Source organism: Hyperoodon ampullatus (assembly GCF_949752795.1).
Source record: "Hyperoodon ampullatus genome assembly, chromosome: 16".
Taxonomy (NCBI): domain Eukaryota; kingdom Metazoa; phylum Chordata; class Mammalia; order Artiodactyla; family Ziphiidae; genus Hyperoodon; species Hyperoodon ampullatus.
The window spans coordinates 56,414,572-56,432,871 of record NC_136929.1 but is presented as its reverse complement, the minus strand read 5'-3'; the positions used below and the strand labels follow the sequence as shown (position 1 = coordinate 56,432,871).

The 18,300-nt window shown below is 42.4% G+C and overlaps 1 protein-coding gene across 3 annotated transcripts in view; it reads right to left on the bottom strand.

Annotated features, from left to right (window-relative positions):
* The window catches only part of GTF2F2 (general transcription factor IIF subunit 2), a gene marked incomplete at its 5' end in the record, with an annotated part of 154,595 nt that extends 139,645 nt beyond the window's left edge, over window positions 1-14,950 (bottom strand). For 2 of the 3 annotated variants that reach the window (XM_079722059.1, XM_079722061.1), the window contains 2 exons: window positions 1,149-1,222; window positions 14,885-14,950. In XM_079722059.1, coding sequence (XP_079578185.1) covers window positions 1,149-1,222; window positions 14,885-14,950 — 140 coding nt within the window. The remainder of the gene's footprint in view (window positions 1-1,148; window positions 1,223-14,884) is intronic. The other variant, XM_079722060.1, reaches the window with a different exon arrangement.
* Between the last annotated feature and the right edge of the window lie 3,350 nt (window positions 14,951-18,300).

Here is an 18,300-nt window from a genome sequence, read left to right as displayed (position 1 = left end):
AAGCCCGCGCACAGCAATGAAGACCCAACACAGCCAAAAATAAAATAAATTTTTTTTAAAACTTAAAAGAAAAAAGAATGTGGATGTGGTAGATTGTAAAAAAAAAAAAAAAAATTTTAGGACTACAAATTATTTGCCTCAAATCCCATCAAGAGGTAGAGTCTACTGCAAGTTACATTTACATTTGGCAAACATGATGCAAGCACAAGCTTGCAAAGCGCTCGTGTAGTGGGGCTTCCCTCTCTCTTGCTACTAGGAACTCTTTCACCACCACGTGAAGGAGCATGCTGGAGATGAAAAACACATGGCAACTGCCCCAGCTGACAGCAAGCCAACCACCGGACACGTAAATGAGGCCATTCTAGCCAGGAAGACCAGCCAGGTCAGCCTCAACCAGAACTGTCTAGAATGGCCCCATAGAATTATAAGCTAATAAAATGGTTTTGTTCTAAGCCACTAAACTTTGGGGTGGTTTGTTATGAAACAAAAACTCAGTGATAAAGAGGTGGATATTAGTGGTATACAAGAGCCATCTGAATGGAGTAGTGGGCATGGAAATCTGATTAGAGCTGGATTAAGAATGAATGGACAGTAAGAGGGGAACACAAGGCCTATGGCTGACACCAGCTGAGCTATGGAGGCTTCCTTTTCTAACAAGGTTATTTTCTCAACCAGGAAACAATACTCTTACATTGTTTACCAGATGTTCCCTACCCTCTTCCAAAGCCTCTATAAATAGGTATGGTGGCACAATGGAAAAATCCTTCTCCTGAAGCCCTTAACTTGGTGCATCCAGTTATGCCCAACTCAAGCGTACCTCCTCAAAGATGCGGAGCAGATAGATGGATGAGGTAACTACATACTCTGCTACTTCACTGCCAGTAGGCTTTACCAATAAATTTTACTTGATATTTACACCTTTCATTAAAGGAATGAGTGTGTGTGTGTGTGTGTGTGTGTATACACATGCGTACACACGAATCCTTACAGGGCACCTAATCATCTCTTGACAAGCCTTGGCATGCTCATTACTTCTTATTTTTCAGGTAAATTCTCTGTTTGAAAAAGAATTCTAATTACATTTAAAAGCACTTGTAAAAAAATTCATAAAAGTTTTATAAAATGTCAAAAATTCATAAATAACTTACTTGGCAATCCGCAGTTTCCCAACTTCACCTCTTCCAGGGGCTTTAGCCCATTGCTGTGACAAATATTTAGGAACCTAAAACAAAGTAAGACACTATTAGACTATGTTTTAGATGCTAACAAATCTTTTTAAACATAGTGATATATGGCTTCTATATATACTTTCTGTCTGTAATAATTGCTAATTAAGTAGCAAGCTCTCATTATATGTTTTGCACTAAAGAGGTACTAAGATACGTAAGAAATGATTTTAGCTCTCAAAGTGTTTAAAGTCAGTCGAGTTGATGACACAAAACTAAAACTGGTCATATAAATTAACAATAATGAAGTGCTAACTTATGTCCCCAGATAAGTCCAATAAAAGTTCAGAGATGAGAAAGGCTACCAGAAGACGCTTCTTGGAGGAGCGTAACACTCTGACATGATATTATTATTATTATTATTATTATTTTTATTATTTTTGTGTGTGTGGTATGCGGGCTTCTCACTGTTGTGGCCTCTCCCGTTGCGGAGCACAGGCTCCGGACGCGCAGGCTCAGCGGCCATGGCTCACGGGCCCAGCCGCTCTGCGGCATGTGGGATCTTCCCGGACCGGGTCACGAACCCATGTCCCCTGTATTGGCAGGCGGACTCTCTACCACTGCGCCACCAGGGAAGCCCTGACATGATATTATTTAGAGACACTACTGAGCTTAAGATGATTCAAAAGTCATATTTTATATTTTTATATATTTTACATATATTTATTATGTATAAGATTATAACTCTGACCAATATGATGAAGGATCTGCTGAAATAAATTAGTCAATATAACAGCTAGCAGTTATATAATAGTACTTCCCTGACACTTATATGCACTTTTCTTTTTTTTTTTTTGTGGTACGTGGGCCTCTCACTGTTGTGGCCTCTCCCGTTGCGGAGCACAGACTCCAGATGCGCAGGCTCAGTGGCCATGGCTCACGGGCCTAGCCGCTCTGCAGCATGTGGGATCTTCCCGGACGGGGGCATGAACCCGTGTCCCCTGCATCAGCAGGCAGACTCTCAACCACTGCGCCACCAGGGAAGCCCTATATGCACTTTTCATACATTTATACCTCACATCTCTACAGGGAATTTTTTTTTAATTAATTAATTAATTTTATTTTTGGCTGCATTGGGTCTTCGTTGCTGCATGTGGGCTTTCTCTAGTTGCGGTGAGCAGGGGCTACTCTTCTTTGCAGTGCGCGGGCTTCTCATTACAGTGGCTTCTTGTTGCGGAGCACAGGCTCTAGGCATGCTGGCTTCAGTAGTTGTGGCACGTGGGCTCAGTAGTTGTGGCTTGTGAGCTCTAGAGCACAGGCTCAGTTGTTGTGGTGCACAGGCCTAGTTGCTCCATGGCATGTGGAATCTTCCCGGACCAGGGCTCGAACCCGTGTCCCCTGCATTGGCAGGCAGATTCCTAACCACTGCACCACCAGGGAATATCCCCCATTTTCCAGATTATGATTTGGATCACCCAGGGATTTTAAAATTTAGCCAAGGGTATATAATTAGCAAATGAGGAGCCAGGATTCAAACCCAGGCAGTGTGGTTCCAGTATCTATGTTCTTAACTGTGTTGTGTCTGAAATTAGATATATGTAATCAGAAGGGTTTTAATTCTCAAAAAGATTAAGGGAATATATGCTGAATGTCTACTATGGACCTTATCTCATTTCTTCTAACAAGTAGTTTGAACTCGGGAATCCGTACATACTGTTAAGGTATGCTTCATACTTTATACGTACATATAAAGTATGAAGCATAATGCCTCACACAAACAAGCACTCAGTGAGTATCAGGTGTCATTATTATTTCCCACAGTAATCCTGGAATGATAACATGAACATGAATGTGTAACTGAGCCAGAGAGACCTTCCAGGGCTGGAAAGGAAAAAAAAAATCTAGCACAATTTCTTTTGCAAAAAGAACCACTTGACCATTAGTCAAACAAATAGCAGTGCTCTGGATATAGTAAAAATTCAAGAATAAAAGAAGATCCTAATGGTATTTGTTCATTCTTTACACTGAAATATACTGAACAACTACTGTGTCAGACAATATGCTAGAAAAGATGAAGGGGAAGGGAGCCAACAGTGTCAGGTACAGTGCTACACATTTTCCACCCACTATGCCATTTAATCCTCCCAATCACCCTGCAAAATTTGCTACCGAAAACCGAGGCTCAGGGGGTTGAAATGACATGGTTAGCTAGTATCAGCCACAAGAGGACTCCAGATTGGTCAGATGCTCTCTTTGTTATACAACTAAATAAGAGTATGTAAAAGATCCTAAAGGAAAAGGGGTTTTGAAGATTCCACATCTTAAAGTTTCAACTACACTGCACTCCACTTATTTATGCATGCTTAGAGGACTTGGCAAACTCCTTCTGATAACTGTATCTACCTATTAGGTCTCCTTTGATTACAAATGAGAAGAAAACCCACTTGGGCATACAGAGGATTTATTGGCAAAAGTAACTAAAAATTCCAGAGGTAGTTTTAAAGTGGCTTGATGAAGGGCTCAAATGATGGAACCAGGTCTCCTTCACCATCTCATCTCTTCTCACCACACTGACTCACTTCTTTGACAGCCTTCCCCCTTGTGTAGCAAGATGGCTGAAGCCGCTTCTGAAGAGCAAGAGTTCTCTTTCCCCAAATCCCCAGCAAAACTGTAACTGTCTCTCGTGGCTCTGACTAGGTCATGTGTCCTTCCTTGGGCCTATAATTGAACCCACAGATGAGATCCTTGCACTGTCAGCCTGAGTCAATGACACCTCTGGTGAGGGACAGTCAACACCATTAGAATCACAGAAACTGAAAAGAGGGAGCCCTAAGCAAGTGCTGTTACAGCACTTACTGTAGACGCAGGGTGCTGTTACAGTGTCAGAGCAAGAGGATACTGGTTAGTCAAAGAAGCAAATGTCAACATTACCTGTCAGAACTAAATACAAGATCTGAAACTGATCTGGACAAATACTGTTACAACATCAAATAAAACCCTGAATCCTTGAACTATGTAAATTATTACCTCATGGCCTCAATCCTGAAATACTGCCTAACAAGTAAGCCTTTGCTTCTTGCTTGCCTTCGATTTTTAGCCCCAGGGAACCTTCTTGTCAATTACTCTAACACAAAGAGAAAACTCTGTTCTACAGATAGCAGCCTACTCTACCAAGTGATCACAAGCTGTATTCCCTAACAAAGTCTTTAGGGGAAAGATGGTGGCTTTTCTTCATCATATTCCAAGTTACTGATTCAAACGAGCCCTACATTTAGATACTGTAAGACTTTCTCGTTATCAGTAACAGTACCCCTTTCCGCAAACTGTATTTCAAGGAACAATTCTGACCACCACCTCCTAACTTCCCGGCCCTTTCCTCAGTACTTCGACTCCAACAATTCTTCCATCCCTCCAATCATAGACTCTACATCTGTCTGCTTATGTCCTCACGCCTCTCTTTAACGGAGCTACACTTTACAAACCCATCATTATAACCATTCTCTTGCCCCTAACTCCCTCCATCATATTGGCCTGGCAGAACCTAATCCTGATTAAAGCCAAGCTATACGACTACTTATTTTATTAATTAATTTATCTATTTATTGTTTTATTTGATCGTGCTATTCTTCCTCCACACTTGCACCTGAGCAGCTGAAGAAAAACAATCATGCTCAACGGTCTCCCTTGAAATACACGGCTACTAACATCAAGTAAGCCCTTCAAGATGCCAGGCAATGTAACGCCCTCTCCCTGGTCAATTCTCACTTGCAGTGGGAAAGCCACTGCAGACAGGTCACATGTTCTCTTCACTCCTCAAATATGTAACACTTCTTCGTTCCTCTTCCACTGAGGAAAGATGAACAATCAAAAGGATACTTCCAAATCTACCACTTAGGACTTCCCTGGCAGTCCAGTGGTTAAGTCTCCGAGATTCCACTGCACGGGGCGCGGGTTCGACCCCGCATGCCTCGAGAACTAAGATCCTGCATGCCATACCGCTTGGCCAAAGAGTCAATCAATCAATCTACCGCTTAGCCACACGTGGGGCTTTTACTCTGCTTCCCCCCTCCCTTTTTATTTATTTATTTATTTTTTGCGGTACGCGGGCCTCTCACTGCTGTGGCCTCTCCCGTTGTGGAGCACAGGCTCCGGACGCGCAATCTCAGCGGCCATGGCTCACGGGCCCAGCCGCTCCGTGGCATGTGGGATCTTCCCAGACCGGGGCACGAACCTGTGTCCCCTGCATCGGCAGGCGGACTCTCAACCACTGCGCCATCAGGAAAGCCCTGCTTTCCCCTTTTAACAGATGAACTATGTACGGCCAATTCCTCCAGGGGTGCACTGAATTTTTCCCTGTAGTCTAATCAAGGACATCTTTCTTTCAATTCTACCCTTTCCTCCACTCCCTTTACGTAATTATTCCCCCATCACAGTAACAATGATGATGGTGATAGCTAACACTCAGAGCGCTTACTAAATGTGGCAGAAGACTCTAAGATGGCCCCCAATGATCCCCACCTCCTGATATTCGCACCCTTGTGTAACTGCCTCTCCCTGGGTGAGAACAGGGCCTGTGACTTCCTTCTGGTCAATGCAATATGGCAAAGGTGATGAATGGGATGTTACTTCTGTGATTAGGTTACATCAGATTGTGATCTCTGTCTTGCTTCGAAGCCCATGTGGCAGGAAACTAAGGGCAGGCTCCAGCCAACAGTCAGCTAGGAATTTAGGCCCTCGGTCCCACAACCTTAGAGGAACAGAATTCTGCCAGCCACGGAACCTTGGAAACAGTCTTTCCACAGGCACAGCTTCAGCTGCGAGTCCAGCCCTGGCTGACACCTTGACTGCATCCTGTGAGAGGCTCTGAAGCAGAGGACCCAGCTAAGCCACACCAGGACTCCAGATCCACAGAAACTATGAAATAATAAATGCACACTATTGTAAGCTACTAAGTCTGTGGCGATAATGTTATATAGCAATAGATAACTAATACATGAAGTGATGAGCACTCTTTTAAATGTTTTAAATATATTAACCATTTAGCTCTCACGCAATCCTTTTATCGTCTCCATTTTACAAATGAGGAAACTGAGGCACAGGGAGGTTAGCAAAGTGACTCATGATCACACACCTGGCAAGGGCAGGCTGTATAATTCTTTCCACCCACTGTCCTGTCTCTCCGCCTCTCTATACAGCAAAGCTCTTTGAAGAGCCATCTCTGCTGGCTGACTACAGTTCCTCCTCTGCCACTTTGTTCTGCTCTAGACAGGCTTCCCCTCTACAACTCTGGTGAAACTGGTTCCCATGGTTACAAAAGCTCGCCATATCGCCAAGCCAATGTTTAGTCCTCGTCTTGCAGACCTATCAACAATATTTGAGAACTTACTGCTTCCTCCTTCTTCAAACACTTTCTTTACTTGGCTTCAAGTCACTCCAATCTCTCTTGATTTTCCTCCTACTTCTCTGGACTCTCCTTTTTTGGTCTCCACACATCTAGATTCTCATCTTCCTGACCTCTTAACTTCAGAGGGCTCTGATTTCAGTCCTCAGACCTTTCCTCTTCTCCATCCACACTCAATCTTATGTAATCTCATCCAATCTCTTGACTTTAAATACCCTCTGTATAATGACAACTCCCAAATGTATAGCTCTCCCCTCCAAATCCCAACTTGTATATCCAACTGCCTACTCAAACTCTCCATCTGAATATTCACTAGACATTTCAAACTCAAAATATCCACACCAGAACTCTTATTTCTCCCTCATAAACCTGTTCCTCCTGCAATTTTCCTATCTCAGTAAAAGTCGACTCCGTCCTTCCAGGCACTCAGTCTGAAACTGGAGTTACCCTGAATAGCTCCTTTTTTCTCACATTCCACATCCAATTAACTGACATAGCCTGTCAGCAACACCTTCAAATTATATCCGGACTCCATGTCCTTCTCACCAATTCCAGGGTTACCAGCCTAATCCAAGTCACCATCATCTCTTGTAATAGCCATCTCTTACTGTAATAGCCTCCTGATTCCCTTGCTTCCACTCTTGCCCATGTACACTTTAGTCTCAATACAGCAGCCAGAGCGACCATATTAAAACCTAAGTCACATGATACTGTTCTGCTCAAAGCCTTTCAATTTATTTAACAGACATCTACACAGTGCTTAACACGTGCCAGGTACTTTTCTAAGCACTTAAAATTTTTACTTCACTTAATCCTCATAACAGCTCTATTATTATTCCATTTCGCAGATGAAGAAACTAAGGCACCATAAAGTTATCATTTGTCCAAAGTCTCACAATTACTGGCGGTGGGAAGCCAGGATTCTAACCTAGGCAGTCTAGCTCCACAATCAGCATGCCAAGCTGCCTCTCTAGGGCTACTCGATTCCCATGTCACTCACTGTAAAAATCCTCTATAATGTCTTAGGTGATTCAGCCCTCTGCAATCCATGGCCTCACGGATCTATGGATTCATGACCCTCCTACTGCGTTCACTCACTCGACTCTAATCACACAGATCTGTGAACATTCCCAACACCATCCCATCCGACGGCCTTTGATTCGCTGTTACTTCTGTCTGGAATGCTCTTCCTCCAGATATCTTAAGGGCATCCCCATAACTTCCTTCAGGTCTCTGCTCAAGGCCCACCTTATCAGTGAGGCCCTTCCCCACGCTATTAAAATAGCATCCCCAGCTACCTTCTACACCTTTTACCTTGACTTGTTTTTCTTCAGAGCACTTATCACCTGCTATATACTTATCTGTTTATTGTCCATTCTCGCTCCCCGTTAGAATGCAATCTGCACGAGATAGATATTTCGTGTGTTTTGTTTACTGCCACATCCCTAGCATCTAGAATAGCCTGGCACACCGTAGGAACAGAGTTATTATTTTAATGACTGGATATTGTTGAAGAAATGTTAATGTAATGACAATGATGGTGTTATTAGGATAAATCCAGGATACAGAATTTAATTTTAATAAATCTCACTGCATTCTCAAAGGGAAACCTTATTTCAGAGATCTACCTTAAAATAAGGGGAAAGAGAAGAAAACACCAATAGTAGAGTGGAGCATTTTCCAACCTGCCACTGTCCCCTCATTGCTGGTTCCCTGAAATGTTATTAAGATAAAGGGAAGACAAGAATGTTCTGGAGCTCTTGAGGCTTCCCTGGTGGCGCAGTGGTTAAGAATCCGCCTGCCAATGCAGGGGACACAGGTTCGAGCCCTGGTCCAGGAAGATCCCACATGCCACGGAGCAACTAAGCCCATGCGCCACAACTACTGAACCTGTGCTCTAGAGCCTGCGAGCCACAACTACTGAGCCTGCATGCCACAACTACTGAGCCTGCGAGCCACAACTACCGAAGCCCGCGTGCCTAGAGCCTGTGCTCCACAACAACAGAAGCCACCGCAGTGAGAAGCCCACGCACCACAACGAAGAGTAGCCCCCCCTTGCCACAACTAGAGAAAGCCTGCATGCAGCAACGGAGACCCAATGCAGCCAAAACTAAATAATTAATTTTTAAAAAAAGAATGTTCTGGAGCTCTTGATGAGACCACTGTTCTTCAATACATTAACCAGGTCAGAAGATTCTATGATCAAACTGCTGGAGACTACAATTTAAGCCACCAAACAACAAGACAATAGTTCTAAGTATATATCATATACTAAAACAAATTTAAGAATCAAATCCAGTACAATAACTGTATCTAATACAAGCAATTGCCAACTTAAAAAAAGATTACATCCCAGAAGTTAATTGATAAAAACAAGTTTGGAACTCATACTGCATTGTCATCATTATTATAATCAAACTGTAAGTTCCCATGGAACTTCCCTGGTGGTCCAGTGGTTAAGACTCTGCGCTTCCAACTGCAGGGGGCACGGGTTCAGTCCCTGGTCAGGGAACTAAGATCTGGCATGCTGCGGGCAATGCGGCCAAAAAAAAGAAAAAAGTAAGTTCCCAGGTAAGCCTACCAGCTTATTTAATTCAAAAGGTTACCAAAACACTACACCCTTGTAATGAAAAACAGAATACAATGAGGATACTATGTCAATCATATATAACTTTCTACACCAAGAGCTTACGGAAATGGGCTTCCCAGAAGTCCCAGCCCATTAAGTTGTGAAAAAAGACGTAGAAGGAAAAGGAAAAAATAATGGTATATATGGTTTCAAGGCTCCAAAATACTTTTTTTTGGACAGCTGATATTTTTATTTTTATTGTTTTTTTTCTTTTTTTAAGATTTAATTTTATTTATTTTTGGCTGCGTTGGGTCTTCGTTGCTGCATGCAGGCTTTCTCTAGTTGTGGCGAGCGGGGGCTACTCTGTTGTGGTGTGCAGGCTTCTCCTTGTGGTGGCTTCTCTTGTTGCCCTAGGCTCATGGTCAGTAGTTGTGGCGCGTGGGCTCTAGAGCGCAGGCTCAGTAGTTGTGGTGTCTGGGCTTAGTTGCTCCGTGGCATGTGGGATCTTCCCAGACCAGGGATGGAACCCGTGTCCCCTGCAGTGGTAGGCAGATTCTTATCCACTGCGCCTCCAGGGAAGCCCCTGGACAGCTGATATTTTTAATTAAAACATTATATTTTATTTTTAAGGTGTACAACATGATGACTTGATATATGCAGTGAAATGATTACACTAGTCAAGCTAATTAACATATCGTCTCCACACATAATTACCTTTGTTTCTGGATGAGAACACCTGAATTCTATTCTTAGTAAATTTCCACAAAACACTATTGTCAACATGTCACTTGTGAGATATCTGTGTTGTTTCCACTGTCTACACATTCATTAAAGAAAATGAGATAGAGACAAGATAATGGGTACAGGGATGTTTTCTCAGATTTCCCAAGACCAGAAAATGACTTACTTAAGCATTATTTCCTCAGGGAAACTCCCTTGACCTCCCCGACTAAGTCAAGTTCCTTTGCTATCCACACTCACAAAACAGTACTCCTTGCTTCAGTGCCCTTATCTGTTTGGAACTGTCTTCATTAGGACGTGACTGATGTCTCTCTCCAGCAGCAGACTACAGATCCTAGTTTACAGAGCCCAGGCCATGTCTGTTCTTGCTCACCATAACACACTCAGAGCCTAGAACAATGACTGGCCATCACTGAAAGCTTGTTGGATGAATCAACCCGCTCGCTCAAGCTACAGGTCAATTGTAAGGTCAACAGTGCCTTTGAAGCCAAGGTGCTAAGGTGATATATACAGTAGTTACTCCCCTAAGCTTGTTTGCCAACTTTGCATCATTAAGTATCTAGTTCCCCAACTACTAGTCTCTAAAGCCCTGTTTCTCCCAGAGTATTGGACACTGTATTAGACACTGATGTGACACCCTTTTCCTCGTTTTGGATTGAAGGCCTTATTCCCCTAGCTGCTGGGAGCGACCACAGAGAGCCCTCAGCTGTTAGCTCTCTGTGGAATTGCCTCCACTGAAGACAGGCCCTTTGGCCACAATCGCCCACTGTTCCTGGGGCAAACCATGCTGTGCCCAATCCTGCATAAGTCCTTTTTCTTCCATAGGTGATGATCCCAGGAGCACTCCATAACAAACGTCTGCATGCTAACCTCCTCCTCAGAACCAGCTTCCTGGGAACCCAATCTATGACAGGCAGCTTCTACTCACACGTTTTCTTGAAGGTCAACATATGGAGCTGACAAGACCCAAGGCCATAAAAACAAAGTCCCCCACCTCACCTCTGGTCTCCAAGGAGATGATTCATTAAAGAAAACCAAGGGGAAAAAAAGACATTTCCTATTCCTGGCGTAAGCTTTCTAGCCAAGCAGACCTAAATCTGAATTACTGTTCTATGCTTGGGCAAGATAATTAACCTCCCGAAACCTCAATTTTATCATCTGAAAAATATAATTAGTACCTACTTCACAGGTTTGCTGTGCAAAATACTTGGTACATTATAAATGTAAGTTCCTTTTTCTCCTGCAAGACTTTGGGGTATCACCCATTCCGGTTTCATCTCTCCCTGGTACACAGCTTTCTCTCTGGCTGCCAATGTCCAACTGTTTAACTGTCTGTGAAAAAATAAAAGTTGAGCTTGGTGGCATCTGAGTTGTTGAATGGAGGACCCAATACTCACAGGGGATGGTGTCCATCCCTCCTGTCCTGATTCCCTCCTCCAACAAGTATCAATCAAAATGCTTATAAGAGGAAGGCCGATGGAGTGTGAAACACACCTTTTTGCTGGCTAGGAAGCTGTTGGTTGGACCCACTGCAGCGCTTGTCAGTACCTCCACCTGTCCATTTCCCTCAAAAGATAGCATTTCTTATCATTCAAGCTCCAGTATGACATTCATTACTTACAAAAACCCCACCACTCCTAAACACCCTGCCAGCTTTATCTCCCCCTCTTCCTCATCAGGTACCCTACCCTCCTGCCAATCATAACTAGATAAGATGATTTTTTTTTTCCAGAAGTCTAAATATGAGAAGCCGGGCTTCCCTGGTGGCACAGGGGTTGAGAATCCACCTGCCAATGCAGGGGACACAGGTTCGAGCCCTGGTCCGGGAAGATCCCACATGCCGTGGAGGAACAAAGCCCGTGCGCCACAACTACTGAGCCTGTGCTCTAGAGCCAATGAGCCACAACTACTGAGCCCACATGCCACAACTACTGAAGCCCACGTGCCTAGAGCCCGTGCTCCGCAACAAGAGAAAACACTGCAATGAGAAGCCCGCGCACCGCAACAAAGAGTAGCCTCCACTTGCCGCAACTAGAGAAAAGCCTGCGTGTGGCAACGAAGACCCAACGCAGACTAAAATAAATAAATAAATAAATAAATTTAAAATAAATACATAAATATTGGAAGCCAAACAAAAGAACTATGCTAAAAACATTTTAAATATCATTTTTAGATCCTGACTTGGTACCAGGTGTGTAGTAGTAGTGTGATCAGCTGGCAACCTAACAGTGGCATAGACTAAGCAACAGAAATAGGGCAATGCAAACTACAAGGGACTAGTTCCCTGACCAGGTAAAAACTGCAGCTGTTTATGTTTTTTAGCAGGTGACATCTATTGTGAAGTTAAATCCAATCATGTCTATTATCTATCAAAACTTATTTAGATCATCATTCTCTTGTAGATTTAAGATATTCAAAACTCCAGAAATGGCATTTCATTAGGCCAGAACAGTTACAGGTAGTGGATATTCTGGTACACAATCTTCCACTATATTTACCTTTTCCTGAACACACTCACCAGCCCTGCTGGGAAGTCTTTTCTAACTAATCAACTCCATAGGCTCTTCTTAAACGTCACCTTCCCAAAGTCTTCCCTGTTCCCACCTGACAACTTTTTTCCTACTTAAAACTCTCAGAGATCTTGTATGTATAGTCCTTACTGTATTTATCCTTTTCCATACCTGTCTAGTGATGGAATTAATCAAATATGAACAAAATGGCCCATAAACTTGCAGTACTCTAGGAAGAAACTCATGTATTTTACAACAAATGATCCTCAAAGATCAGAACTCAAGGCATTATTTATAAGAAATATTAATGTGTACTGAAAAGATTTAAAGTTGTATGTAGTTCTATTCACAAATTCTAATTGGGTAAGAATGAAAATAAACTCTATAAACAACATGTTATATTTTAATATCACACAAAGAAAGCTGAAAATGAAATTAACCATTACAACTTGAAGCTCTCATATAATTTATCCCTATAATTCAGAGATAAAAATCCAAATATGCTTAGGATAAGGGCAGGAAAATCATACTGGATGCTAATCCCAGCGCAAATGAAACAAATTCAAACTATCTGACAGGTGTGCAAATCAAACCTCACTGCCTACTAGCATTCCTTTAACTAAAGCAGAAATAAAAGTTGTCAAACAAAGAGGGAACATGAATGGATTTTAGAACAGAAAGTATTTGATAGCAATTCTCATCCTCTTTAAGAGACAAGGTTGTCAGAGAACAAGAACTGGCCAAAAAAAAAAAAAAAAAGTCCTTTCACACTCTGGAAAGATGCAGTATTTGCAAGCCTGTTATTTTTCTTTAATACATAAGGTTAGAAAAAGAAGAAATAATGCAGGTCAAATTGATGTAAGGAAACAATGATACAGCAAACAATAAATAATTGAAACATTATAACTACCTTTATAAAACAGAACAAATCATTAGTCTGAGGTGAATTCTTTTTAAAGTGATAAAATGTATTCAAATGGCCATATATGAAAGAACACTAAAATTTCTTAACTTTAGATTCATTGCTTTCTTTCACATCCTCATTTAGTCAGTCACCACATCCTGACAACTTTTGCTGAAAAAGTTTCCCTAACTCCTCAGAATTCACTATCAAATGCCTATGATCCTGTGATAATTTTCTAATTTTGACTAATTTTGTTATCTTCCCTTCAAGGTTTTTTTTCCCCCTAAAAGAATCATTTGCATCCCTGCCTTACTCAAAAACCTCCAAAAGCTTCCTCACTTTTTGTGGACTAAAGTTAAAACATCCGCATTTCACAATGTGACAGTATCAGTATACAGTCCCAAGCCTCTACTCTAGGCATAATAATCTCCTCTTTGATTTCCAGGATACTAAAATCACACTGATATCGCCATGATAAGTCAAATGAGTACCAGAGACTAAGGCTAGCAATGAAGAATAAGAGTTCATTCATTCATTCATCACATATCTGAGCTATTACCATGTGCCAAACACAGTTCGGGGTGTGACAGGCAAGGAGCCTAGTCTCGCGAAATATGACTGTGCATGTGCTGGGGAAAAGGAGGTAACCAACACTGAACACAGGATCACTTTGGACTCTGGCAAGTGCTTTGAAGAATATAATACGGGTTCGACTGGCTAGCGAATAAGCATGAGAGCTACTTCGGAGAGGCAGACAGATTTTCTTCAGAGAGACAGGGCCTCTCAGATTTAACTGATGAAAACTCAGCCACGTGATGTAAGTTTTTAAAAATCTAACAAACCAAGGTCCCTACATTTTACTTGAGTTTCGGATACTGTCACAATCACATTTTGAACATACATATGTCTTATGAAACCCTCCTAAAAGACAACACTCCCCAATATGAAAAAAGTAAAGCACAAATACTGTGCTCACTAAGGGCTAATCAAGATTGCTGTCTTTACAAAACAAAACAAAACGAAAGACATTTGCTGACAGTTTCACGAGACCAGGTCATGCTCTAAAAGAACACTCCAGTCCACGGCCTCTCCTTCCCTGAGTTCAGAGCTCTCTCAGCTCTCCTGAGAACTTCATAAGAACCAACAACCTAAAAGAACACTTTAAGGGTACGCAAAGACCAGTTCTACTTTCTGGCTGAGAAAATTCTAACAGGAAGCAGACACTCAACTTCCTTATACAGACTGATAACTAAAATCAGTTTCACCAAGAGAAGATGCAGAAATTTTTCAGTTTGGGGTTAAATGCACCGCTCACATTGGGGGACACCAAGACAGGGCCCCAGAAAAACCAGGTCGTGGGGAAAGGAGATCCACGCCAGGCAGGTTCGGGCTCTTAATTGGCTGAAAAACACTGGGCGTCCCTCAACTAATCTTCTCGCCTGCAAACGAGCATAACAATGAGTCTTGCTTCTCAAGATAACTGAAGCTCTAATGAGAAGGCCGTAAAGAGCTTTAAAAGGCGCACGGGGTGGGACAGTCTCAAGTCACTGAAACTACTTTGAGGAGCGCAAGCGGGAGCCGCGCAAACCTTACCTTGACCAGCCACACTCCGGTGTTCTGCTTGGCGCCTGTCAGATCGAGTTCCCCGCGCTCGGCCATGGGTCTGTCGCCGGCGAAGGCGTGCGGGCCAGAGCAGCGGCCCCGGAAGCTGGGGGACTGCGGGGCGAGGGACCGGAGCACAGGGTAAGCCGGAGCCGGAGGCTGACTGTGAAGAGTCGCGGTCCACTTACTGGGACGCTGGGATCCCGGGAAAAGAGGAACACGCCACCGGGAGCCGGGAACTGCGCCTGCGCGCTGCTGCCGTCAGTACGGCGCGCTGCTGCGGACAAACTTCCTGAACGGGCAACTTCTTGAGTGGGTGTGGCTACTGCCGTGGGCTGTGCCCGAGTGATTAGAGCATAAGGTGGGATGGGCCAAAACCTCAGCAATACTTTCAAAGACTAGGTCAGCGTAACTGAAGAAAGAAGGTGTCAAAACAGAAAAATGGGGTTCAAAGAGACAAAGGCTGTCAGTATCTGTCCAACCCTGGCCAAGGAGAGAGAGAGACAGCATTTGGAGGACAGGGTAGGAGTAATAAAGTGAATTAGCACAAGTGGTCTCAATTGAAAGGCACCCTGAGCACCTCCAATTAAACAAGCAGAGTACACCCCTTTTAGACTCCAAAACCCGGAGCCCTGTAATTAGGTCAATGACAATAGACATGTAACAGACAAATCTGATTGTTAAACTTCCCTGCTTATAGAATTTCCTCTCTCTCTTCCTGCCTCTAGAATAAAATTCAATCGTCTCCACACAGGCCCTCTCAGTTTGATCCCTGCCACTCAATGCACCACACATCCAACCACCCCTAACCCATCAGACCTCCCTGAATACAGCAGGATGTTCCTCAATTATTTCAGAGCCTCTGCACACTGGATTCCCTTTACTCAGATGCCCTATTCTTCCCTTACCCTCATTCTCACCTCTGTCTTCTGATTGGCAGACTCCTACTTAGGTGTCAAGACTAATGGAAATGTCACTTCCTATGAGATCTTTTATCAACTCCCCCAGAGGAAGTTTCATTTTTCTTCACATCACAGTGTGCGATACTTAGCACGATGCACTATAATATACATGTTTACATGCTGCCTTTGCTTTCTAGACTATGAGCTCCTCCTAGGCAGAAATAGTGTTTTATTCGTTTTTTATTCACAGCATCTGGCACAATGCTCGACACCCTGTCAGATTTCAATAGGCTTTGGCTGAATGAACATTTGCTGGAAGAGAAACAGACAGTAAGATATTGTAAGAATGGCAAGTAATGTATTGAATCCTGCATCAGAACCGTACACATAATTGAAGAAATTCCATGTCTGTGCACCATAGGGCTAGGAAAAGCTGTCAGGTCTCTGAGATCAGCTGGGAAAACTAACAGGAAAAATAGGAGACGAGGCATGTGTTAAAAAGGAAGATTGCATTCTTGTGTCACAGCTTGGGAAATGGCCTTAAAAGATATAAAGGACAAGTGGATAAAGCGAGCTGCTTTAAGCTTTGATCAAATAGAAGGAATAAATTAAAATATGAGACCATAAGAAAAGAGACTTAATGTAGCCTGGATGACCCTAGTAATGAACTTTAGAGTAAAGAATTAGAACCTTGGCCTTAATCTGTGGCTTATGGGAAGCCTAAAAATGTGTGTGTGTGTGTGTGTGTGTGTGTGTGTGTGTGTTTACAGGGATTGGGGGAGAACAAATAGCTAAAGAAGAAATGCCTAGAGAAGAAAGGAAAAAGTGAAGATTTAAAAATGATTATATAAGGAAGAAGAAAAAAAAAACAACTTATTGAGCACCTCATCCTCCTACATTGCTGAATAAAGAACAGACTTCTCCTATCTGTCCTTTTCAAATTTCCTTCCAGCTTGAAGAGGATGCTTATGAGCTGTGAGAGGAAAGGAGAATGTGGGCTCCATGAAGCAGATTCACAGATTTACTTTGGAGACCAGCAGGGTAACATATATTACAGCTAGATCCTTCACCCTCCTAAGGGCCTATTATATGCCAGACATCGATAATTTTGGCCCAATCCAGCTTTATGTTCTTTCCACCATGATCCCATACCCTTAATATCCATTCTCACACAGGTTCCATGGATTTCTGCTTGTGGTCAATTAGGCATATCCAGTGCAGATATTTTAGGTATCTCTATTGCCCAATCATGCCAGAGACCATTACTGTTCTCTTTACTACTTGAAATAGAGTCATTAGCATCTTTAAATCTAATTAGATTAGACGGCCAGTTCCAAAAACCCAGAACCAATTTAGGAAAGCCTATCCTTAACATCCTGTTCCTCTAGGATCACTCTCAGTACCAAAATCAGTATTAGTCAGGGTTCTCCAGAGAAACACATGATAGATAGATAGATAGATAGATAGATAGATAGATAGATAGATAGATAGATAGGCATTTACTGTATAGGAATTGGCTCACATGATTATGGAGGCTGAGAAGTCCTAAGATCTGCATTTGGCAAGCTGAAGACCAGGAGAGCCAAAGGTATGTTTCTAGTCTGAGTTCAAAGGCCTGAGAGGCAGGAGAGATGATGGTGTAAGTTCCAGTCCAAATCTGAAGGCAGGAGATGATTAATGTCCCAGCTTGAAGACAGGCAGAGAGAGTGCATTCTCCCTTACTGAACCTTTTTTTCTACTTCGGCCTTCAACTGATTGGGTGAAGCTCACCCATATTGGGGAGGACAATCTACTCACTCTACTGATTCAAAGGTTAATTCATCCAGAAATACCCTCACAGACACACCCACAATAACGTTGGACCAATATCTGGGCAAACTGCGGCCCAGTCAGGTTGGCACATAAAATTAACCATCACAGACAGATACAGAGGTCACCACGCAAAAAGGAAACTCACAAATTCTTTACTCTCCCAGATGATTGACTAGTCAAGTTTTTTTTTAATGGAAAATGTCAATATCTTATTTTATTATTATTAATGTAAGTATGTGATGCCAAAGAAATGAAGGTAATTTTACAAACTCAGAATTTTGGCAAATACATGAAATTTCCATTTTATTACAGTTTTATACCACATTAGTTCAAATGCATTTCTCTACAGCTCCTTCAACAGAGCTCTTCTGGAATTATTTCAGTCATCCTTAACATGTGACTTTACCAAAGACTTTGAATGTAAAATAAACGTATAAAATTTCAAATTAGTAACTTTTAATTATGAATGGGATAAGAAATAAAGTCATCAGATGATGGCTGGGGCCCAGTGTCCCTCTAGGCCAGAGATTCTCTTTGTTCATACTTACTCAGAAACATTCTAGCAAGAGGAAGTATTACCTTCAGCGACATTCATATAGGCAGAAAAACACCATCACAAAATGCTTCTTTTTAAAAAAATTTTTTCTTCCAATTTTATTGAGATATAATTGACATACAGTACTGTATAAGTTT